The sequence below is a fragment of the Juglans microcarpa x Juglans regia genome, chromosome 4S (assembly GCF_004785595.1).
Source record: "Juglans microcarpa x Juglans regia isolate MS1-56 chromosome 4S, Jm3101_v1.0, whole genome shotgun sequence".
Taxonomy (NCBI): domain Eukaryota; kingdom Viridiplantae; phylum Streptophyta; class Magnoliopsida; order Fagales; family Juglandaceae; genus Juglans; species Juglans microcarpa x Juglans regia.
Window position 1 is genome coordinate 27444933 of NC_054601.1, and position 25531 is coordinate 27470463.

At 36.4% G+C, this 25531-nt stretch overlaps 1 protein-coding gene across 3 annotated transcripts; it reads right to left on the reverse strand.

Annotated features, from left to right (window-relative positions):
• Positions 1-10938: 10938 nt before the first annotated feature.
• Positions 10939-24559, reverse strand: LOC121262615 (AT-rich interactive domain-containing protein 6-like). Of its 3 annotated transcripts, none has more exons than XR_005940144.1 (13): positions 24285-24555; positions 23083-23878; positions 22931-22970; positions 16677-16729; positions 16350-16395; positions 15273-15365; positions 13043-13150; positions 12889-12940; positions 12726-12801; positions 12526-12592; positions 12382-12432; positions 11514-11611; positions 10939-11332 (listed from the first exon to the last, which is right to left on the reverse strand). XR_005940144.1 is itself a non-coding variant. In XM_041165165.1 (13 exons), exons 2-13 carry the CDS (start codon positions 23868-23870, stop codon positions 11231-11233), a joined length of 1569 nt encoding a protein of 522 aa, XP_041021099.1. In that variant the 5' UTR covers positions 23871-23875; positions 24285-24559; the 3' UTR covers positions 10939-11230. The 3 variants fall into 3 exon arrangements, 2 of the variants coding, with proteins under 2 accessions (XP_041021099.1, XP_041021098.1); XM_041165165.1 differs by having other exon boundaries at positions 11514-11606; positions 23083-23875; positions 24285-24559; XM_041165164.1 differs by having other exon boundaries at positions 11514-11606; positions 24285-24559.
• Positions 24560-25531: the final 972 nt, after the last annotated feature.

Consider the following 25531-nt stretch of genomic DNA (forward strand, 5'->3'; position numbering starts at 1 on the left):
GACTTTGATATGTGATTTGAGATGATGTAATTCAAAGGCCTTGTTTGGATAGTGAGTTGAGATGAGATGAGTTGAGATGATTTGTGAATAGTAGTGAGATATTTGAGTTAAGATAAGATGAGTTAGAAATGATTTGAGTTAAAATGTTTTATGGGGTTTTGAAAAAAGAGAGATAAAAAGTTGAATAAAAATATTATAAAATTAAAATATTGTTAGAATACAATTTTTTAATATAATTTTTATTTTAGTATTTAAAAAAGTTGAATTATTTTTTGTGTTTTGTTTGAAAGTTTAGAAAAGTTGTAATGACTAGGTAATGATTATATGAAAAAGTTAAAAATTTGAAATCGAAAAGTATTTATGTTTGTAGTGTTTGGATATTGAGATGAGATGAGATGAGATAGAAGCATCTCTTTATCCAAACCAGGCCAAGTGTTGTGTCTTCCGAGCATTCTAAAAATCATGGAACGAGTTAAGGATTCCCCACATCATTCCAACAGTACGTTACCACAAGTTTTATATGGATAGAGGAATTTCTCGTGATGATCGAGATGGAAGGATTTCATAGTGGTCTCACTTGATATTACGGGTTTATAGAGTCCCCGTGTTGATCATGTGTGATGTCCTTTGTCATATGTTGATTAAGTAGAGTGATTCCACGTGTTGGATGGGTTGAGAGATTTCCTGTCAGTTTTGGTGAATGAGTTCACACATTGACTGGGTATAGAGATTTACCATGTCAAATGGGTGGAGTGAATCTCCCTTGGTACCTATATGATGAGATCCTGTGATTTTACACATTTTAATATGAGGGTGATTCCTTGCCATATTTATATACTTATGATTTGCTTAGAGAGTGATTCATCGCTATGACTAAGAATACATGTGTTTTGCTTTGAGAGTGATTCATTGCCATGCAAAAGTATGTGTGTTCTCAACTTTATTTATGTGAACTAGTGCATGCAAATTCATCGTTATTGTCTCTCATTGTTAGTACTATCATGGGTTTTAACTTGAATTTCTTAAAAATCTCACTATGGTGGTCTCTCCTGTGGATTCATTAATTGGAGCCATAGATCTTGATGTAGATTTAGCCTAGGAGAATTATCTCGAGGAAGAAAGACTAGCTCAGCCCAAGGACTAGCTAAGGAGGCCTGTCTCTAGCTATTAAATATTTGTATTATAAGATGTTTATTTTAGTTAGATGAAAATGCTTTATGGTTTATTATATTTTGATGTAAGCGATAAACTGATAATTGTGTATAATATTTTTTGGGATGAAGTGATAGTGACTTATGGATTTTACTATTAATGAAGGTCTTTATTTGTATACATCATTGGTACATTTAGCATTAGTCTTCAACTAATCCCCTTACAGATCTTGATGTGATTTATTACTCCTAGCATGTGCTTACCGTATAAACACACGCTTTCCCTAGGAATGGTTGGGGGTGTCGCCAACAGGCTAGCGTCCTGAGCACCACAACCTCTCACAGGGTAAGTTATTGAGGGTCGAGAGCACCACATGTTTAGCTCGGCTTGATCATTTAGTACATGTCTTTAGGGTGTACAAAGCATGATGTTAGATGTGTTTGGAGTATGTGCTATGCTTTTGTCTATGTAGATTTTGTTTAGATTATTTATTGGTTGCAATGTACACTTAGTGTAATTATAAAATCCTTGATGGACATGCACACAATAGTAACTTATTGAGTGGCCAACCTAAACCTAGACAGCACTCGATAAAACTAATGGTGTGGTTCTATTAAACTCTCTAATTTGGTGAAACTATTAAAATCAATAACATGTGTTTGTTTTAAGTAGGAACCTCTCTAGCAACGAAGTCATCGAGCTCATTCTTGATTAATTCAAACCGTTTCGAGGCAATTGTGCTTCGAGCTTGGTAATTTCTTTACATTGATTGCCTCAAATGTAATACTTAAAATGAACTGTCATGCCAACACAAAACAAATATAAACATGCATGTTATGAAAGGCGGATGAGAATAGGGAAGCTATCATTGAAGTTCTAGCAAATAGGGTAAGTGTTGGGTCATCTTTTCAAGCAAGAGTACTTGATGGTGCAGACTTAACAACCATCTCTGTAGTGAAGGCATCGCTAAAGATGGTTGAAGGCATTGCTAAAGATGGTAAGGAATCCTTGCAACACCTATATTAAAGGTAGATTTTATCATTTTTGTTGTAGTCCTATCAATGTAGTATGTTGGTTGGTTTCATTTCTCTTGGTACGAATGCAAGTTGAAAACCTTCTAGATTAAGGTATCCATCATTGTGAGCACTGCCAACAAAAATTTTGTTACATAGCTTGCAACAATGATGCAAGGGAAACTAGTTACGAGTTTCACAATAACTTTGCATACTCAATTGCAAGCACTACAACAGATTTGGATTTTTGTGTCGGTTTAGCCTTTGTGACAGTCCAAAAATCATCACGGAATATGCCTTTTAGAGACGTTTTCTTTAAACCGTCAATAAAATTGGAAGATAAATAGACTAATATTTGAGCATTAAAGTTTATACATTCTAATGTCAACAAGGCGCTGTCATTTGCGTCTATCAATATACGTTTGAACGTATATAGTATGTTTGAACATATGTTTATACGTACTAACAATTTTGTAGTTAATTCAAAAGTTATGTGATCTATGTGTGAATGTAATCATATAAAATTAAATTTGTATTATATAGACGAATTACGTCCGAATGGTAAAAGGTACATGCAGACCTTATGGTTATATGGTTCGAACGTAATATCTTCTCGTGCAAATGATATGCACTAATGTTCGAGTATGTGCTTCGTTCGAACGATTGTATATTGGAATTTAAATTTGAAAATTTAAATAACAAGACCAAAAGAAAGAATATAATATTAGATAGAAAATTGTAAATTAAAAGATTGTTGAGAATTGAACATACATAAACATGAAATACATTAACTCATATTGTTCTTTACAGAAAGATAACAAAACATTATATGAAATGATAAACACAAAAGTAAAAAATGGATCAACAGAGCTATGGGGACGCGTTGTTTAAATATGTATGAAATTTGTATGACAATATGTTGACCTTTTTATTTAGGATATCTAAACGATGACCTATTAAGGATATAGTGTCCTCTTCTCATGCCTGAAGAGACCCAATCTGTCAGTCGACGTGTGTAGTAAAATTCGACACAATCGCATCGACCTAAGCAGGGCGCGCATCCCCTGCAGCTACCACCCATCAAATCCCTACTAATACTTCTGTTGTGGGGTGCAACACAAGTCCCAAACTAGGTTGGTGGCATAAGATCTGGTGGAGGCCCAGCCTTACACCGAGCATGCCCTTTCGTCTATCCAATGCTCTGCTGGTGTGAGGTCATATCAAATAAGCTCATCTGCTCGGCCAACCACTCCTTAACTTAGGGTGCCACTCCTCACTGCAGTAGCAATTGAGTAATAATCACTCTATATAGAAGGTTGTCGGTGGAGATGACACTAGCATCATAGTGGATCCTTGCAAATATCTGCAATGGCAAGCAAATAAGGTCTCCACTTGCTAAGCATAGAAGAAACTGTGCACGAGTCCGACTTAAGATGGCCTTATGTGCCACATGATTTATGTTTGTTGCAACTATGAGTTGCAACATCTGGAAAAATGGTAGCAATGTGCTCTGATGGAAGGAGTTATTCGTCTCAAACGGGGTGCGATATTTCCTCGTGATAATGAAAAAGTCCTCGTCACGGTTATTAGGTTCAGAAATTAATAATGTTACTAAAAATTTGGACGTCATGGGCCAAGAAATTGAGTAAATGAAGTTGAGACAATAGGAGTCAGAGGATCTCCTATCTCGATAGTCAAATTTAGAGACTAAAAGGAGATGTTGGCCCGGATGGAACGTGTCATGTCACTGCAACAGGATCGCGGTAGGTTGGTAAAGAAGAAGACATGAACTTTAATCTTTGGTTGAAACATTTATCATCCAATAAATTTAATTTTATTTTGTACCCTCTCAAACATTTCAGAGATTGTCTCTTTGTTGTGTATCATACAATTTGAATTATATTTAATTTTATCTAATTATTAGATATGATTAGTCATACGTTTGAATGTAAACTTCACAAGCTCGAACGTGCGATCACATTCGAAAAAACTTTCAAACATAAATACGGAATGTGTGATAACAACGTTCAATCATACACTAGCACTTCGAACATGTATTGTTTTCGAATGATAACCCTACATTCAAACTTTATATATAGTATCATTTGAACATTGCATTTTAAACGTTTAAATGTATTTACAAACCATCCGAACATCTATTTGTTCATGTTCGAACTATTGGCGATGGACCTTTGCATTTAAAATTCAAATGTCACGTTTCAAACGTTAGAACGAATTGTAAATATGAACTTATATATTAACCGTGCGAACTAACAGAATCAAATGTTAGAAAAATAACATTCGAATGATACATAGTTGGGTAAACGTTTGAACAGAAAAACATACATTCCAACATTTTTTTAGTGATAGAAATTGACTGTCACAAATTGTCATCACGTTTGCACAAAGGAACTAACGACAGACTATCAACTATCACAACAAATATTTTTTGTGATGGTTGCACAATAAACCATCACAACAAATATTTAGTGACGCCTTTGGCATGTCAATATGTTAATGGTTTCTAACATTCGCAAAATGTTTTTTGTATGGGTAAAAAAATTTTCCATGATGGTTTCATCCATCACAAAATATAGAACATATTGTAGTGAAGGAGTCCAATGCAATCACTCAGTCCCAGTAAGTCATATCAACATGTGTGATTCCTTATTTCTATTGTCGAAGCATGTAGCCTGATTAACCAAAACTTCATCCTCTTAATTTACTCGTTTGTTTTTATTTGTTATAACTACCGCAAAGAGGTTAAGCTTGGTGACGAAACTAGCAAGCTATGAATTGCACTGGAAAAGATTATGATGAAAACAACCGATGTATATTACTCATTTGGATTGCACAAAGTTTACCAAATCTAAGTGTTTGTTCACTTTCGTTAGAAAAAAAAACTTCAATATTATATTTCCTCAACCGATTTGTGCTTATAGTACTCATCTGATTTTACTTTGCAACATAGGATGGCATTGAAAATCTAGATCAGATTATATGCCTTTCTCCTCCCAACCATTCGTTGTGCACCTCTGAGCCTCCCTATTTCAAAACCAAGCTCAAGGTGTTCAATACAATGTTTCATCTCTCTAAAATTCTGTTATCAGAGCTTAAATCTTTTAGCCACTACTATTGTTGTCATAATTAATGTGTCTTTTAAGTAGATATTATAAACTTATCTATTATGTCGTGCTGGATTATTGTAATCCTACTTCAAATGCTCATTGTGGCATGTTTATATTTAGATCAAATTCATCATTTTTCAATGTTGTACTATTAATTTATAGGTTTGGATTGAAATTTGCCATTTTCATTTGAAATGATCAATATGTGCAATAATGGGGGATCAAGGCACATCACGTACACACTCAATTAGATGATAATAATATTGATTATCCCATAAAAATGGTTTTGATGGTCCTTTAAAAACTCCCAATCCTTTTTTTGCTTCCTCTTTGTTTGGTGTTAAATTGATTTAGCACAAAAGATGGTGCTGGAATGTTTATTGCAAGTTAACTTTCAATATTCAACTTGGTTTTATATTACTCAACTATTTTGATTTTTTTTTTAAAAGAATATCAGTGTACCCACTAAAATGCAAAGTGCTTGCCACAAAGGTGTGCATACGAGAGGAAAAGATGATGATGAAATGTTTATTGCGAGTATCATAAGAGCAAAAGTGCTCACTCCCAGGCAAGCACCGCTAAAAGACAAAGTACTCGCCCCTAAACAAGTATCATGATAAAGTAAAGTGCTCAACATCTAGGTGAGTGCCACATAGAATAAAAGTGCTCTCCACCCAAGCGAGCACAGACACAACAAAATTGTTTGTCACCTTGGTGACCACTGCGACAGTAAAAGTGTTTGCCATTCATGCAAACAATGTGAAGGAGAATGGAACTTGCCACCTCAGCGAGCATTGTGGAAAGGTAAAGTTCTTGCCCCTGAAGCGAGCATCATAGAGAGTAAAAGTGTTTGCCCCCAAGCGAGCATCGATTATAGCAAAAACACTTCCACCTCGGCGAGCATTGTGGAAAACTAAAGTGTTTGTCCCTGGGTGAGCAATAGGGAGAGCAAAAATGCTCATACCCATGTGAGCAATATGGTAAAACAAAGTGCTTGCTCCAAGGCAAGCACCACGTAGGGTAAAGGTTCTTGCCATCTCAACTACCACCACAGAAGCAAAAGTGCTCGTCATCACACAAGCAACATAGAGGAGCATGAAATTCGCCACCTCAGCGACCATCGTGGAAAAATAAAGTGATCACCCTGAGGTGAGCATTTTGGAGAGTAAAAGTGCTCGCCACATCTACGAACATCGTGGAAAGTGTTTGCCCTTACGATCACTGTGGTACAGTAAAGTGCTCGTACCCTTGAGAGTATTGTGTTAAAGCAAAATGCTGGCCCCAGACGAGCCCCAAGAGAGCAAAAGTGCTCTTTCCAGTTGAACACATTGGAGAGAAAGAGTGTTCGCCCCCTTGTGAGCATCAGGAGAACAAAATTTCTTGTGGATTAAGTGTGGATTTTGAATGCTAATAAAAGCATGAGCATAAACTTAGTTTGCTTAACATTGTTACTTATGGATTAGGCATATTTAGATAAAACTCTTCATTTTTCAATTTGGTATTATTAACTTGTAGGTTTGGATTGAAGTTCTCATTTGAAATTCTTAATCTATATGATAATGGAGAATCAAGTAATGTGCCTTGTCGTGCACACTTAACTGTGCACTTAACTAATATACTAACAAGTCTTACTACTATTTCTCTTGAGAGAGAGCTTACGTAGAGAGTTGGGTAAAGGTTGAATTGAGAGAGAGGGAGTCAAGGGAGTTGGTCTATCCAAGTTGATAGTGGTATTCAACGGTTTACGGTGAGTAGGAACAAAGAGAAAATGAGAGAGCTTGAGCTAGTTTCATTTGCTATTGTCTGGTGATGCAACAAGGAAGACAAGGAGTTGGTTTCCAGAGTTACATAGAGCATGAAGAAGAGAAACAAAGTAGAGAGACGAAGCTAGAGAGAGAGCTTTTGGTTGGCGTTGGAACGTGAAAGCAGCTTCATGTTTTGGTGACAGAGAGGAAACCACAAGGCTCAAGGAGAAAATAGAGCAAAGGAAAGAGGTTGGATGTTGGATGTTGGTTGCCAGTCCTCTGTCGGTGGTTGAGATGCAGACCAGAGGGATGGTTTTGGAGTTGCTCCGTGAAATTGGTTGAGATAGAAGGGGAGGATTGAGCTTAAGGGAATGGCGGTTCACGACTGAAGAAGACCCGTGATGATGCTTAACAGTTTCTAGGTGTTGGGTTGTTGTTATCTCGTGCAATCGCAAGGCCGTGAGGTAGTGGCTGGCTAGAGACTGAGTTTTGGTGGCTGGCTGGCTAGACGCTGGGAGATTAAGGTTGTGCATTCAGACCCAGATCCAAATATCTAGGAACATCCAGATCCGCATCTAGATTTTTAAAAGCAAGCAGATACCAGCCGGATGGAACTAGTCAAAATTCGGGCAGGTATCCGATTTTTATCTAATAAATAAAATCAGATAGCCGGATTGTAACCGGATTCGACTGTGAATGCTAAATATCAAAAGGCCATCACCAAGATAAAACTAATGGACCTCATCATCGAGAAGAATTGTGCTCCCCTTCATCTCGCGTACGATCTATTTCTCCAACTATCGACTAAGAGTAGAATGACTCTTGATGTGCAGATGACACTCTGTTGGGACCTTTTTAAAGGAAGGTTGCTTCGGTACCATGAAGCAAGGGTCAAGCTGGAATACGCCACCAACAATGGCCTCGACATCACTGTCAGGCTCTTGGAACCCATCAAGGAACAATTCCCCATCCTCTCTTATGCTGATTTCTATCAGGTACACAAAAAATAAAACCTTTTGCCCATTCCAAACCCAGAGCCTCTCTCTATCATTTTGCCATTGGCTCTTCTTTTCGTAGGAGTAATACTCCAACAACCAACACTTTGAACAATAGTGTAAAGCTTGTAAGTAAATTAAGTATTGCATAATAGTCCAAAAAAGCTCAGAAGACGAAAAAAATAATACAAAAGATTTGAAATCAAAATTTGATTAACACCACTGCAGCTTATAGTCTTCAACACGTAATAATCAAATCAACAAAAAATGCCCTCAAACTATGGAACAAAAATCACTTTAGGAGAATTCAAAATAACATTCAAGACCTGGAAAGAGAGTTATTTGAAGTACAAAGCTGCCCCATGACTTCCCATAACCAAGAAAAGAAAGGTTCCTACAACACAGACTCCACAAGCAGAGAGAAAATGAAGAAATATTTTGATGTCAAAAATCAAGAATTATCTAACTCACTTTCATGGATCTCAACACAAAATCCTACCATCTCTCAACAACAATCTGGAAAAGAAGAAATGCTATAGACTTCATCAAATTGGGACTAGGTAACTGGTCAATGGACCTACTTGTTATTGAATCTTCATTTATTAATTACTTTAGATCAATATATATTTCATCCAATCCGCAAATCCCGGAGCAACTAGAAAATCTTTTTGAGAAGCAAGTTTAGGACTAATACGATGAATTACTCAATGCGGTGCCAAATGAAGAAGAATATTTGGAGCTTTAAAACAAGATCGAAATCGCAAAGCGCCAAGTCCAAACAGTATGACGGCCCTCTTTTATAGACATTATTCGAGCATCATAAAAAAAAAAAGGTCATCCAAGCAGTGCATAATTTTTTCAGAAGTGGGAAACTCTTGAAGCAAATGAACCACACCAATATAACTCTCATCCCAAAATCTCAAAGTCCAAGTTCCTCGAGCCAATACCGCCTAATTACTCTCACAATATCAGCTATAAAATCATTACCAAAATATTGGCCAATTGCTTTAAAGCTACACTAACCAATATTATCTCTCTCCTTCAGACAACTTTTGTTCTAGGCCGCAACATAAAAGAAAATACCATAATCGCCCACGAGTTATTCCACCACCTTAAAAGGAAAACTGGAAAAAGGGTTTAATGGCCATAAAGCTCGACATGGAGAAGGCTTTCGACCTTGTTGAATGGGAGTTTCTCTTTACGGTAATGAAAGTATTAAGATACAATCAAGGATGGATAAATCTGATAAAAAAGTGTGTAACAACTGCAACATTCTCCATCATTATAAACGACTTACCAAGGGGTTTCTTTAAAGCACAAAGAGGATTAAGACAAAAAGACTTGATTTCGCCCTCTCTCTTCATACTAGTCACAGAGGCATTATCAAGAATTCTATTAAAAGCTGAAGTGCAAGGTACCCTTGAAGGAATAAAAATCAGTAGAAATAGTCCACCCATCTCGCACCTACTCTTTGCGGATGACACAATCATGTTGTGAAAGCCATGAAAAGAAATGCTCATGTTATCTCTGAAAGTTTAGCAAAGTATCAGTAGTGGTCGGGGCAAAAAATAAACTTGAGCAAATCAACCATCACTCAATGGCTCAATCACAAAGCATCTTCGGCGAGAATGAAAAATTTGGACTTGCCAACTTCCTTTAGTAAAAACAAAAAAGAAAACTACAAAGAAATGCTGAGTAAAGTGGGGAAAAACTAGAAGGTTAGAAATCAAAGTTTTTATCACAAGCAAGAAAAACAATGCTGATCAGGTCAGTATCAAGCACCATCCCATCCTACCATATGACCTCTTTTAAACTCCTAAAATGGGTATGCAAGGCTCTCGACACCAGCTTCAAAAATTTTTTGTGGGGATTCCCAAAAGACAAAACCCACAACTTGACTCTAAAATCATGGAAATCAATTTGCCAACAAAAAAAATCAAGAGGGCTCAGACTGGTGGAAAAAATGAATCAAGCTTTATTGGCAAAGATAGGATGGGAAATAAGTAAAAGATAAAATGGTCTATGGCACTCAATTCTCTCAGCAAAATATGTCAAAAACTCAAATTTCTGGAATGTAGCACCAAAATCATTAGACTCCTACCTATGGAAAGGTTTTCTCTAGACAAGAGACCTACTCAAAAAATAAAGATGCTACCAAATCAATAATGGACTTTCAGTTAATATCTGGTCAAATCCGATCTAAGGAATGGATCAAATCCACCCTTCCTTAAAGGTTTTAGATATAATCATAAAAAACTCACGGTCTTGGGATATGCCAAAAATGCAGAATCTATTCAACCAAGAAAGCATCACATAAATTAAAAAAATTCAACTGCCGACAGTCTCTCAGTGACAAGACAAGATAATTTGGACCTCGAACCATAATGGAAAATTCTCGATTAAAACAACTTACCACATAATGGTCAATATCCAAGACTCAGCTCAACAAATTCCCACACTGGCCCTCTTCAAACCCCTATGGAGTCTAAGAATCGACAACTGTCACAGGCTGCTATTTTGGAAATTGCTCTAGAACATCCTTCCCACCAAATCAAGATTGAGCGCAATCGTTTCCCAACTTGGCTCCGAAGAATGTCTACTGTGCAATCAGATGGAAGAAACCTTGCTATATCTTTTAATAGTGTCCAATAAATCGGATACTATGGCAACAAAGTCCTTGGCCATTAAGAAGACAGAGAGGGATGACCTATTGCAAAACATTGGAGTTTAATTTTTTTTTTTTTTTTAAAATAAAAAGACAGGTATGCGGGTATCCGGTTAATATCTGGTATTCGTAACCAGCTATCCGCGTTTCGAACCAGATCGAGAAAAATCTAGTCCTGATGCACAGCTGTAGGTACAACATGTGGGTGGGTTTGTCATATGTTATGAGATAAATGAGGGATGAAGCAAGTAGAGCTTGACATAGGGTTCAGATTGAAAACTGATCTCGATCACCATTACAAGGGGGCGATACAACTTGATCAACCACTATCAAACTGCACTGATACAGCAATACTCATATACAGTAAAACTGCGCTAATATCCTAACTCACATACACGAGTTTATAAATCGTAGTAAGAGGATATACCCAATATAAACTAGGGTAGAGACTTCAGATCCCACTAAACGGTTTCATTCCCGTCCTTCCAATAAGTTAACTATTGGGCATGGGTGTAGGCAGCCTTGAACAGCACTACTCTGACTGCCCAAATGGGACACGAACAAACAACTGTCCGTGCAGGGTAACCACAGCTGATGTCTGATGTGGGTCAATTCTTGAAGGTAAGCTGACAACCTGATAGAAGAAAAGCAAATCCCAGTCAGTAGACTAGCTAATTTTAAAATATGGGAATAAGCAGTCTTCGTAACAATACACAAGCAAACAACCTGGGGAAAACTGATGCAGGGCAAAATCCAAACCAACCAGACAATTATTTTCTCAGTTCTCAAATAAAGAGGAAAAACATAAGGCGCACCTTTTTGAAGGGTGTGACACCCCAAGGGTTGTCAGTATGTTCAGGTTCACCGCTTATAACAAGGCGTCCTGATGGATCTGATTGAACTCGCACCTAATCTTGCCAGAGAACAAGGTAATAAATACTACTAGTGGAATATAGACCTTGTCATTTAATATATCTTCTCAATGATACATCTAGAGTTGAAACTGATGCCACACTTTTTGTATGCTTCAACCTAAAAAATTGACTTTGTTTTTTGACTTGGCTAGTTGAGAACAACACCACAACTAGCTTTTGGGAAAATTTCATGTTTTTTGCTGATCCCGCCAAGGATCCCAAAAAAAAAAAGATTCTACTCAATGTATTAGTACATAACTGGTACAGCAGAACATGTATCCAATAGCGATTTTCAAAAAAGGTGGTACTATGAAACAAGTATCTAATATACAAATTTCTATCCAGTCAAGCCATCGAGGAATGCAAAAAGGCTTTTGTGGACTCCTGGAGCTAAGCTTTGTGCCTTAGTTAAATTCAAATAAAATATCTCTAATTGAAGTTTGTTTCTGTTTTTTTAATTTTTGTGCAAAGTAATCTGATTATAAGTCTCGTTTTCTTCATTTGTTGCTGATTCTAAATTGTTTCGACTTCTTCCATTTATTTTAAAAAGGCTAAAAAAATGGTACTCCAATATGTAACTCCGACTCCATTCCAACACTGAGTGTGTAGGATGGAAGTGGAGTTATCTCCGACTCAGAGTTGAGGTCCACTAGTTACGGATTCCAACCCCATCAGAGTCAGAGCCTACACCTCTCAGGAAACCAAATGGACAATGAAGTAGCAACTGAGAATAATGACAGAATGTATTTACAGGTGTTAGTATACTTACCTCCTCACGAAGAAGGCCCGGAACTAAAGCATAGACCTCAAAACAATCTTTCTATACACAGAATTCCACACTAATTAGTGTTATAGAATCTAGGAATGCATCTTGACCTTGAATAATTATTCGAACCAGTCATATAAAACTTACAGTTTTCTGCACATTGATCTTTACCCAATCAGCTGCGGGCCCGATATCAACGATTGATGAATCCAATCTAGTCAAATACGCAAAATCCAACCAAAAAATATTAACCGAATGCCGATTGGATAGTTTTAATCATGGCATCACTTGGTCACATCAATAAACTGTCCACAGATTAAAAATTTTCCTGCAACAAGAATCTTAACTGTGGTTTAGATGCCCTAGTACGTGCAGCTTTGACCGTATGTTCCATGTAAGATGGTTTCTTGCGTTTAAGCAAACCTGAAGGTAATAGACAAAAATCAAAACTAAGAAGCTGTCTGCCATCTGTCACACTGTTAAAAATGAGAGAGCACAAGAGGGCTATACCAATGTTCTTCAGCTGCTTTTCCCGCTTTTGCATTGAAATAGAATTCTTATCCTGTCAGATAAAATTCTATAATATCACTAAACCAAAATAAAATCTATGATCATTAATAAAGTCATGAGAAATTTGAATGCAAAAATTTAATATTCAGCGGACCTTGATAATCGGGTCACTAACTTCACCATTACCAAGAAGACGTTGTGAGTGCCAACCCTGCATAGCACGTGCTGCAGCATCTCTACGTGCTCTACCCGATCCAGAAGCCTGTTTACCACCATCACATGTGAAAGAATGTCAAGAATGGTAATAATTGAGAAACCACTGGTAGCATACCGACTGTAAAAGAAAATTTGACTAAATTTTTAGTAAGTAAATGATTAAAAAAAAAAAAAAATCTTTGACAATCGACTTGATCAGAGACTATGTTTAGCTTTAAAGAAATTCCTGCTTGAAAACTTATTTTTAGTAAACAAGTAAAAGAAAGGACTGTGGTAATCTTCACATAATATAATTATGCTTTCAATTTGAATTATCCAGGACACACCTGAGGCTGATGCAATCTGGACTTCACATAATTAAAACTTTTAGGAGATGCGCAAGTAAATATTGCTAACATTGGTAAGTAACACATCCACCCAATTAGTTTTGAACCCCCAACTTCATCCCCTAAACCATTCTAATGGGAGGAGGTGCCATTTAAGCTACATCTTAATAGCAAAACCATGACACAAGATCAAAGAATTTCAAGTAAAATAAACGAAGCCCTCAAACTATCACCAAATTTACAATCATCCCACAAACTACAAAAAAACAGCAATGCACCCCCTTGTTCCTTTAAAAAGAAAAATTACCCCTAAAAATAACAAAAAATGCAATATAAAACTATCATTAAAAATTTAGTTTTAAATAAATTTTCTAAAAAATTAAAATAAAAAATATTGTTTAAAAATAAAATTATTTCCATTTTGCTTTTCCTTATAAAAAAATATTTTCCAAGAAAATCATAAATTAATTTGGATATTAAATTTTTAAAAAATGACTAGTTTTTCATGTTTTTACTTAAAAAAAATTTTTTTTTATGTTTTATGTTTTTTTATAAATATATTATTTTTACTTTTTACTTTTTTACATTTTTGTACTTTTTTATTCTTTTTGTACTTAATTTTTTATCGATTTTAAAATTTTTGGAATTTTTTGGGTTTTTACATTTTTTTAACTTTTTATCAAGGTTATTTATGTCAAGGGGTACATTGCAATTTCGGCAATCCGCGTCTAAACTTTAACTTTTTTTTTTTTTTGAAAGGGTGATTACCAAAATTGATAGTTTGTGAGGGTGATTGTAAACTAGTTGGTAGTTGAGGTCGGCTTGTATGTTGTCCCCAAAATTTATAGCAATTTTTAAAAAATCATTTCAATTGCTGACCTGTCAAGTTTAACAATTAGAATTGGACACGATTTACCAAAGTTGAACCCAAAGTTGTAACATACTAAATCCATTACATGTAAGGCTGTAAATAGACAAACCTCAAGAACGGCCTGGTCAAACTCGTTTTCAGCTCGATTTGTTTATTAAATGAGCTGTTTTTATAAACACAAAAGAATAATTGATGCTTGAATCCTTACGAATATAATCATTGATATATGTATATATAAACTATGTAAAACTTGTTTGTTAAAATGTGTATTAGATACAATATAAATAATTTATTTTGTTAAAATGAAACAAGTTCGACTGCGCTTGAATAATAAATGAGTTGTATGTGAACAATAAATACACTTCGTGATAAGCAGAAGCCTGACTTGCGTTCGAATAAAAATTAAATGAACAAGATTTTACCACCCATTACTCACTCAAATTCAACTCGTTTACACCCCTTATTACAATTATTAACATACAAGAAGTTGTGTAAATGCTGAATAAGCATAATCATTGAAACCCGCTAGGACCACTTTCTTTCTTTAAAAGCTATAACCCTTTAACAACTCTATTACATTTTATTACAGTTTTTAAGTCTTGTGCACGATAGGTGGCAATCGTTCGGTAAGCAAAATTTCATAAGACAAGATGCATGATCTTTCTTTCCTAAAATTATAACCAGTTCAATTTTGAAAGTGGCAAAAATAAGACCTATCTGAAAAAGAGTTATTATATTTGCAAGCAGGTGTGTAGAACACACCATCCCATCACTTACATAGCAAGATTTGATTTGTAAGATTAAAATTTTAAAATTTTTCTTCCAAATCAAATCATGCCATGTAAGCACTTTGCAAGGTGTATTATCCACACCGGCTTGTAAATAGAATTTACCTTCGGAAAAAAAGACTATCACTAAGTTTTAATTACAAAACATCTACCACAAGTCCAAAATTAAAGTTTTTCACCTACCTGATTTTCGATATTCATAGGCTCTGGGTGGGAAGCAATAGGTACATTAAGCTCACCACCATGTACTTTATGCCTTTCGTAACTAAGGAGGGCCTGGAGTAACACGAATTACTAAAAATAAGTATTTAATGATTAAATGAACAAAGCATGAGAGATTATGAGGTATTACAAAAGTACAAGAATCAAACAAACTGACACAAACATACACAGGTGCAGTTGAAAGAGGAGGGCCTATAAAATCAACTAATGGTAGACAGAGCAACGGAAAATAAAAACAGAAAACAGACAAAGCTCCAGTAGAAACTATTTTTCCACACAGACAAGTAAATTCTTATTAGCCATGACTTTTGAGAAAAACGGCAAGATTCGAAGGCATATCATGTAAGTAAGCCTAGTTATGAAATCAGCAAAATTCTGTTTCTAACAACTGCAGTAATGAAAAGAGAACAAACAAGAGTAACAGATAAATCCATGCCTAACAATAATAACGGTCTATGAAAATCACATCAAGGGCTGGTATGATAAAAGCAATCAATTCGTAGCAACATCTGAGTGAGGTACAATAAGCCTACTCAGAAATTAACACAAGGCCCGGTACCTAATTCAAATAAGAAATCTTTCAATAAAATGTTTTTGTCCCTATGATAAAAAATAGATGATGACTTCATATACAAAGTACGTAACTTAAGCAGAAGAATTAAAACAGCACGATTTCCATGTTTCTTAAGCCCAGTGAACAATCCACCTGCAACCATCATCACAGGTGGCAGTGTAAAGGATACAGGAACAGGATATCATCGGTCAAAGGAGATACCTACTTTACAATGAACAGCTTGAACCTGAGATAACTTCATTGCTCTATTCATTAAAGGGGATAAACAAGATCATGCATGCACACACACTCACGCATATGTAATGAAATGATGAGCACTAGGAATGATTATCCTCTCTTTGGATTGATAAAGATTTTATGACCTTAGATTTGAACAGGCTTGCAGATATGCACACAAGTACACATTACAACCCGCATAAAATAGACATAAATTTCCAAAAGTAGAAAAAAATAATCTGAATTACCTTCTCATAAAAACCTCGGAATGTCCATGAAACTGTAGTGCATGTTCTGTAAAAAAAATGGAATGGAAGAAAAATAAATTGGTTAATCTCCTAGGCCATGCCCACTCCCAGCACTAGAAAAAGAGAAAAAAAAAAAACACATTCGCACTTAGGAATAGGGTAAGTTTGCTTTTCCAAATTAATTAAAATCTAGAAAAACTGTGTCTCTCTCATTCATTATTTATTTATTTTGCTTATACAATCTTTTGAAAAGCTCTAATCCCATTAATGCAAGTGATGGAGTTCACATACAAAAGATAATAGGAATACACATGTTCTGTTCCTTACTTTGGGGGTTTGAAAGACTCTCCCACTTGCCGCCACAACTTACAAGAAGTCACCTATCAAAAAACAAAAGCCAATTATGAGCTATTGTCAGCAACAACAAAAAGGATGGTTCTGACATATTTATTCCAGGCACATTTCAATAGTTGTATGTCTAATTAATTGGTATCAGATAATTCAGTACGGCAAAACAGCCTTTCTAATTCTTCTTTCCATCATACCAACATTTCGAAAGACACGACAACTTGCCTTGAATGTCAATGAAAACTGTAGACAACCTTTTGAGCAGCCTATCCTCAGGTTTTATGTAAAGTCAGGTTCCCATATACCCACAATAGAGGAGACGCCCCCACCAGGCATGCGGCCACAAGTCATAATACACTCTTCACAAAACTTACCTTGATTTCCAATTACCAACATAATGAAATCAAAGACCAAATATAAATGGACAAGTTAACCACCCCTCTCCATATATTTTATTGAACTTCATTGTTCATTTGCAGTTTTTCTTCACTCTGTTTCCTTCTTTAGGATGCCTGTTTGCATTCTCCCAGTGTGTTTGGGTTTAGAACTAAGACAAAAGTCATATATATGAAAATCAAAAGGAAAGAACTAAGACATAAATGTGCAAGTTCCAATTATTCACTGTTACTCTAAAAAATTGGTGCAATTAGGATTGATCAAACCAAGGTAATTTCCAAATCATGAGAGCTTAACTCTTCTGCTAGATATCTGTTTTTCCTTCCTAATTAGGTATTCCTCTTCTATACTTTCTATGAACTTAGGCTATGCCTACTCTTTTATCAATAAAACTTTTATTAAAAAAAGAATCATCTCCTAGAGATTAGTCTTGGAAGCCTAATGTAGACACACTCAAAATGGTATCTCCACATAGAAAAGGTAGATCCTTAGGAAACTCCCCACACTCTAAAAATTAAGTTGAAAAGTAAAATAGGAAGAGAACGATAGAGTCAAAGAAATTAGAGAACTGAATTCCCACGGAAGGATAGTTTCCTTCTCTTCTAGCTTCTTGTTTATACTAAGGAGACCAAATACATTAAATAAATGGTACAGTACAAATAAGGAAATAAACAACTCTCAACACTCCCCCTCAAACTGATGCAAAAATATCTCTCATGCCCAGCTTGCCAAGAGTTGTTTAAAACATGTTGCTAGTAACTCCTTTTGTTAAGATAACTGCCAATTGATCCCCTGTCTTCACATAACGGGTACAAATCAATTTTGCACGCAGCTTCTCCTTGATGAAATGCCTATCAATTTCAATATGCTTGGTTCTATTGGAATATCAACTGTTTTGCATCCAGGAGATCAAGAACATATTTTCTTTGGGAGATAAAAATCCCATGCTGAGATCGTGCAATTTCAATGCCTAAGAAATACTTCAGATTTCCAAGGTCTTTTGTCTCAAACTCACTGGCCAAGTATTTCTTCAATTTCTTCACTTCTTCATCATCATTTCCAATTATCACAATATCATCAACATACACAATAAGTGCAGTCATCTTACCTGATGGTGTATGCTTGATGAATAATGTGTGATCTGCTTGACTCTGCCTGTAGCCATATTTCTGCACAGCTTGGGAAAATCTTTCAAACCGTGCTCTTGGAGACTACTTCAATCCATATAGAGCTTTTCTTAGTTTGCAAACTTTACGCTTGGCCTCAAGATAAGTCTCCATGAAGAAACGCATTCTTCACATCAAGCTGATGAAGTGGCCAAGCCTCATTTGCTGCCAAAGAAAGCAAAACGCAAACTGAATTCATCTTTGCCACAGGAGCAAATGTCTCTTCGTAGTCTATCCCATAGGTTTGTGTGAACCCATTTGCAACCAATCTTGCCTTTAGTCAGTCAACAGATCCATCAGGCTTAAGTTTTGGTGTAAACACCCATTTACATCCCATAACCTTTTTTTCATCAAGTAAGAGGACCAAATCCCAAGTGTCATTGTTAACAAGGGCTCTCATCTCTTCTTGCATTGCCTTTCTCCACTTTGGGTCACTAAGCACATCCTGTAGATTTTTTGGAGTGGACACAGAGAACAAATTGGAAATAAAGGTACGATCTGAAGGGGACAAGTTTTGGTAAGAGACAAAGTTAGAGAGTGGGTGTTGGGTACAAGATCTGACTCCTTTACGTTGTGCAATAAGTAAGTCCATATCATGAACAATAGGAGTTGAAGTGTTTGGGATCGACAAAGAATTACCTAATCCCGGGTTGGAGAACTGGCAAGTAGATGAGGTGTCAGTCTTACTATTCTGGCATCGTGAGTAGACTCTCAGTGGCTCACACAACTTATCAATATGTGGCTCTGGCTCTTGCTGTTGGTTCTCACAGGGTAAAGGTTGCAAGGGTGTAGGTTGCTGTTGGTTTGCTGATTCAGCCTGGATGAATGTCACTAACGGGTCCACAGATGACTTCTCTTCACTCTCATTCTCTCCCTAAAGAGAAGTCTGAGGGGAAGAAAAATAGGGTTGAGTTTCAAAGAAAGTGACATCCATAGTGACAAACCGTTTTCGCGATGGTGGATTATAGCACTTATACCCTTTTTGAGTGGGAGAATACCCTAAGAAGATACATTTGAGAGATCAAGGATCTAATTTACTATGAGCAGGCCCATGAACATAAACAAAACAAACACAACCAAACACTCTTGGAGGCACAAAAAACAAGGAGGAAGACAATGAGGGTAACAAAACTTCCATAGGTGTCTTAGAATTCAAGACACAAGATGACATTCGATTAATGAGATAGGCTGCTGTAAGAAGAGCATCACCCCAATAAGATTTTGGAACATGCATGGAAAAAAGTAAGGCACGGGTGACCTCTAAGAGATGCAGACTCTTCTTCTCAACAACACCATTTTGCTGTGGAGTATTAACACATATAGTTTGATGAATGATGCCATGTTCACGGAAGAAATTTTGAAGGTTATCAGACATGTATTCTCCTCCGTTGTCAGAACGAACAACTTTAATAGAAGTACCAAATTGGGTTTGAACCATTTTATAAAAAACTTGAAAAACGGAAAACACCCCGCTTTTCTCTTTTAATAGGTAAACCCAAGTAGTGCGGAAAAATCATCAATAAAAGTGACAAGCCAACGAAAACTAGATAAAGAAACAATACAAGAAGGACCCCAAACATCAGTATGGACAATGGAAAAAGGTTCTGAACTTTTATTATTATTAGAAGGAAATGACACACGTTGATATTTAGAAAGTTCACACATCTCACATTTGAACTGAGATACATCAAGACCAAAAAAAAGATCTGGAAAAACATGTAACAAGAAGAAAGAAGGGTGGCCTAATCTTTGATGCCGAAGCCATGCCATAGCCATAGAGTCGGGAATGCGGGTGGTATGATAAGCCTGTTTGAGCTATCCAAGTTGTCTTGATCTGCGAATCCAAATAGTAAAGACCATCCTTCAAGCTACCACTGCCAATCAACCTCCCCGTGGCTTGGTCCTGGAAGAAACACTAGTTAGAATAAAAACCCACTCGACAATTTAAGGCTAGAGTGATGTGAGCAATGGAGAAAAGATTATTTATAAAGTTGGGAACATGTAAAACATTTGAAAGAGACAAAGACTCAATCATAGGAATTGAACCTTTACCAGACACAGAGGATAGGGATCCATTAGCAATTCTAACTTTTTCCCTGGCTGAACAGAGATGATATGAAGAGAAAGGAGATGATAAACCAGTCCTATGATGGGATGCCCCCGAATCAATTATCCAAGGATCATTAGACTCAATGGAGGATGCACTTAGAGACGTGGCTAAATTACCTGAGTGAGCAAATGAAGAGGATGCAGTGGTGGATGATTCCAGCTTAGACATAAGCCTATGGAATGTGTCAAGTTCCTCCTTGTTAAGCCCCCCAAAGTCCGAAGTAGAAGGACCAGACATAGACATGGTAGGTGTAGAGTCTACAGTCAAAGTGTGATTAGCACGAGGCCTAGTATCACCACCAAAGCGACCTCCTCTACCTCTCGTAGGATGACCATGAAGTCTCCAACAAGTCTCTCGAGTGTGTCGTGGTTTATTGAAGTGATCACAAAACAGCTTATCCTTTTCACTTGTAGTGTCAACGTTTTTTCCCCCATCACGGCTCCTACTTGGCTTATCAAGACGCTGAGTAGCAGTAAGTAGAGCAGATCGATCTTGGGGAAGAGAATGAAGCATCACACCACGACAACTCTCCTCATTTTGAACATAAGAAAAAACCTCTCAAAGAGATGGTAAAGGATCCTTTCCTAAAATCTGAATCTGAACAGAATCATACTCTTCATTCAATCCACCAAGGAAAGCATAAATACGTTCCTCTTCTATTATCTTCCGGATTTTTATAAAATCAGCAGTACATTACGTCTGAAAATTCTGATAATGATCCACTTCTTGCCACAAAGCCCATAGTTGATGAAAGTAAGCAGTCACAGATAACTCTCCTTGGGTCATCCCATGAATTCGTCTCTTTAGTGCATAGACTTGAGCTGCATTCCCTTTTTTTGCAAAAGTCTGAGCAGCTGCATCCCACACCTCTTTTGCAGTGCGAAGAAGTAGAAAACCATTACCAATATCATAAGTAAAATCATCCAGCTTTGGTTCGGGGATCTTGCCATTCAAGTATCCTATCTTCCCTCTACTCTTAATATACAAGAGTGCAGATTGAGACCAAGCCAAATAATTGAGTCCCATCTAATTTCACAATTGAGATTTGGAGGGTTGGATTTTCATTGGAGTAGGTCACTTGGCTTTCTACTCTCTGGTCATTGGTCTGTCCTTCACTCTTCTTTGGATCAGCCATTGAAACCAACCAAATAGCTCCACTTTTTTTTTGCTTACCTAAAAAACGACAGGGTGTTTAGCTCCTGACGTAGGTTTTGCTTCTGCACGACACGTCGTTTACCCGTGCAGCTCAAAAAGCGGCATGTCGTTTTTTACCATTTATAGTTCTCCTTCTTCGAGCTCCAGATCGCGTCGAGTTCCCTAAGCTCGCCAGAAAAACCAGAAAGCTTCTGGGCTTCTCAGAGCTTCGATGTTCTCCCAACTCCAGATCGCGATGATCAGAAGGAATAGAAAGCTTCGATGTCGAGTTCCCTGAGCTTTGCCGGAAGAATCAGAAAGCTTATCTGGGCTTCAACTTTCTCCCAACTCTAGATCGCGATGATCCTCCAAGGAACGCCCCCCTTTTTTTTTCGCTTTTTTTTTCCTTTTTCAGAAGTCACGGCCAAGCGTCCTTTGTTCACTGTGAAGCTTGGTTAGTGGGGTTCCCAGAAGATTTCGATCAGAACCATGGGCTCGACTTCCTTGCCGCTGCCGCCGTTCGTATGACGTCGTTGCTGGCTACCGTGAGTCACATTATTTGGTACCAACCTAACTCTAACAGCCCAAGAACGCTCTGATACCAAGTTGAGAAATAAAATAGGAAGCGAAAGATAGAGTCAAAGAGATTAGAGAACTGAATTCCCATGGAAAGATAGTTTCCTTCTCTTCTAGCTTCTTCTTTATACTAAGGAGACCAAATACATTAAATAAATGGTACAGTACAAATAAGGAAATAAACAACTCACAACAAATTATATATTATTATAATGGATAATGGCACTCGCCTCCAGAGCAGAAGATTGTGGGTTTGAGTCCCATAATGATTGCTCTACTGCTCTAATTATTTTATCAATTCTTTTTACTTGTAAAAAGAATTGTCTCACTTCTCTGATCCCTTCATTATAATTTGTATATAAATAATACTTATAATTTTAGTACCAGGGAATCGCAAAGTGCATAGAATGTGCCCAACACATGTCAACCAAGAAAAAGCAATAGAAGTGTGTAAACATCCTAAATTTAAAAAATGCACATGGCAAGGAGGGTCTGAGATATCTTCCATAGAGGTCCCATCACAAATTGCATCCAGAAAACATCCTTACCAGAATGCACTTATCATATTAGATTGCCTTAATCACTGATAATATTATCATACTTCACAGTATCAAAGAACTTTTTTTTTTATAAGTAAACGGTATCAAAGAACTACTAGCACGAATCCAAACTACTCTTTGATACCAAAAATCTTAACTTTTAAATCTATTTCCAAAATTACTACCATACAAGAATCACCAATTGCTCCAGTTAAAATTAGCTTCCCAACCAAAAAGACCAAAGGAAAGGCATTGAACTAATATGCATGTGAAAATGGTAAATAAATATGTTCATGGGGAAACAAAGCATACCTTATCATAGCCACCCAATCTAGTCACTGCTCTCCACAACCTTATCAATAAGATGTTGACACACATTAGCCCAAAGTATGGAAATTTCTCCACCACCTATATAATAGTTATTAAGAAAATCAAGTGTATGTTAATGATCAGGAGAAACTCACTTAAGGCAATTCAGACCCTCCCCATAAAACTTCGGAGGCTTGAATTCCGTGCTCCTCTCCCTAAAGAAATTTTCCAGCTCCTTCATAAAAGCCGATTGCTCTTCTTCTGTTCCCGATTCATTACCTTCTGACATATGATCATTGCCCAAAAGAAAGAAGTGCTTTGAGCTTGAGTTCCCATTCTCTACAGGTGTAATAACATCTTTTTCATTCACCTCCATATTGATTTGTCGTCCATTCTGAATTTGATATTTTATATCAGAAGCTTTAGCACAGTTCATAGCAGGTTCATTATGAATCGTAGTAGTTGCAGGCAGAATGTCAGCATCACCAGCAAGTTTGGTATCACGCACTTGACAAGGTTCATCTTTGGTAACTGAAACATCTGGTCCAGCAGTATCAACATGACATGAAGACGTGTTGTTGTGGTGGTGTTCACAGCCTAGATTGCTTGGAGGCAAGTCATTGTCTTCAATCTTGACATCAGAAGTGGGTTGTGTATTAGGTTTGAGTAAATCTTTGTCATCATTTAAAGGGCCTGGGGAGTCAGGTGAATCTTGAGTTGGTTGGTCCGGATTGGACCAAGGTTCCATAATCTTATTATATTCAGGGAGAGGTGGAGTGCCATTTAAAGTCTGAATCAGGGTTTGGTCCACTGCCACAGAAGAGTCATGGTGTTCATGTGCATCAGCTTGTGCAGCTTTGTGATTGGGCAAAGCAATGGTCACAGCCTCGTCTTCTTGTGCACTCTCCTCATTCTCCTTCTTCTTCTCCTTGGAATCACTCATCTAGGCTTCTAAGCACATCAGCAAAATAAATTACTCTACTTTTATATATATATATATATATATATATATATATATATATATAGAAAACAAAGAAACAGGTAAAGAGCAAGAATAGAGCTCCTTATATACAGTTTCTGAATAGATATGATAAAAGCAGGTGAAGAATGCTGGAACATATGAATTAAGAATTTTATGAATATGTTCCTAACCCTAGGTACTGTTTTCTCATTCCATAAACAAACAAATAATATAAAACTCGCCAAAAGAGAAAATCTATTACTCTGCGACGCAATTGAAAATGAATGCATCGTAACACTTGAATTTGCAGATCCTTTTTTCAGAATTTTCTTTTATTTTTCAATTGAACGTACAAATTTACCAAAAAAATTAAAAATTGAAAGACTAAATATTTACCTGCTTCGGATTGAGGGATACTCCCAGTTTTGAGGACAGCAAGAAACGAAGATTGAAACGGGGAGCGATAAAGAAAGCTTTCAAATATGATAAACCCTAACCCCCTTTACCAGCTTCTATCGTTTTATTTTTGTTTTAATTTTCTTTTCTCACTTTTTCTCTAAGCAATTTTCTTTTCTCACTCGGTTACAAACTTACATTTAATTTCGTTAGAAATTTAAGGGATAAATACGAAACTACTTTTAATAATTTGTGATCAAACGGGTAGTACTGAAAGAATATTTGACATATAAGAAATGACATCATACTCTTACAAAACAAATAGAAATAATAAATAAATAAAAAAGAATAATAACAGAAAATGCATTTAAAACAAAAATCGAAAGTAAATTTAAAAAACATGAAAACTTTGAATGCTTAAACAATATTTGAAAAAAAAAAAAAATGTATCCACCCTCTGTATAATAGAGGTTTGTTTTCAAACTTTTATTCCATAATTCCATTCTACCCTCATGATCCACCGTCGGTTTTGCGTGGTGTTTAGCCAATCGATCGTATTTGCGTGCATTTAGAGGTCGTTTGGTTATACTGATTAGATTAGATGAGATAAAAAATTTGTAAATAGTAGTAATATAATTTATAAATAGTAATAAAAAAATTTGAGATAAAATTTTTATGAAGTTTTGAAAAATGAGAGATAAAAAATTGGATAAAAAATTGAATAAAAAATTATAAAGTTACAAGAATGTCATAATATAATTTTCTAATATAATTTTTTGTTTTGTGATTTAAAAATGTTGAATTATTTTTTGTGTTTTATTTAGAAGTTTGAAAATTTGAAAAATGTTTATATTTGAATGGTATTTAGATGTTGAGATGAGTTTAGATGATTGGAAAAATTTGTGTAACCAAACCAAACCTTAATTTTGTAGCAGGCAACACAACTTTGTGTCAAATGGGGCAATCTTTGAGGTTAATTTGTCACCACCTAATCATGTTTGTTGTTCAGCTTAGAGGTGGGTTGCGGGCCCACCCCATTTGCCCCCGCCTAGCCGAGGTGTGGTTGCCAAGCCGAGGCATAGCTCTCTGCTTGCAGGTGGATACCTGCACGCATCTGAGCATCGCAGGACAAGGCTTGGGCTAGGCCCAACCAAACCTGCATAGGGCTTATCCCATTTGTCCAGCCCAATTATATAAATATATATACTAAAAAAACTAATTTTTTTCTTAAAATAAAACTACGCCAT

Bases quoted from the DNA above. Each gene is read 5' to 3' on its own strand.
- LOC121262615 (XM_041165165.1), bottom strand. From the start codon at position 23,870: ATGAGTGATTCCAAGGAGAAGAAGAAGGAGAATGAGGAGAGTGCACAA. The intron at 16,396-16,676 runs GTAAGGAACAGA...TTTTTTTTACAG, and splicing joins GAGTCTTTCAAACCCCCAAA to AACATGCACTACAGTTTCAT. The intron at 11,607-12,381 runs GTAAGTATACTA...TGGCAAGATTAG, and splicing joins CGGGCCTTCTTCGTGAGGAG to GTGCGAGTTCAATCAGATCC.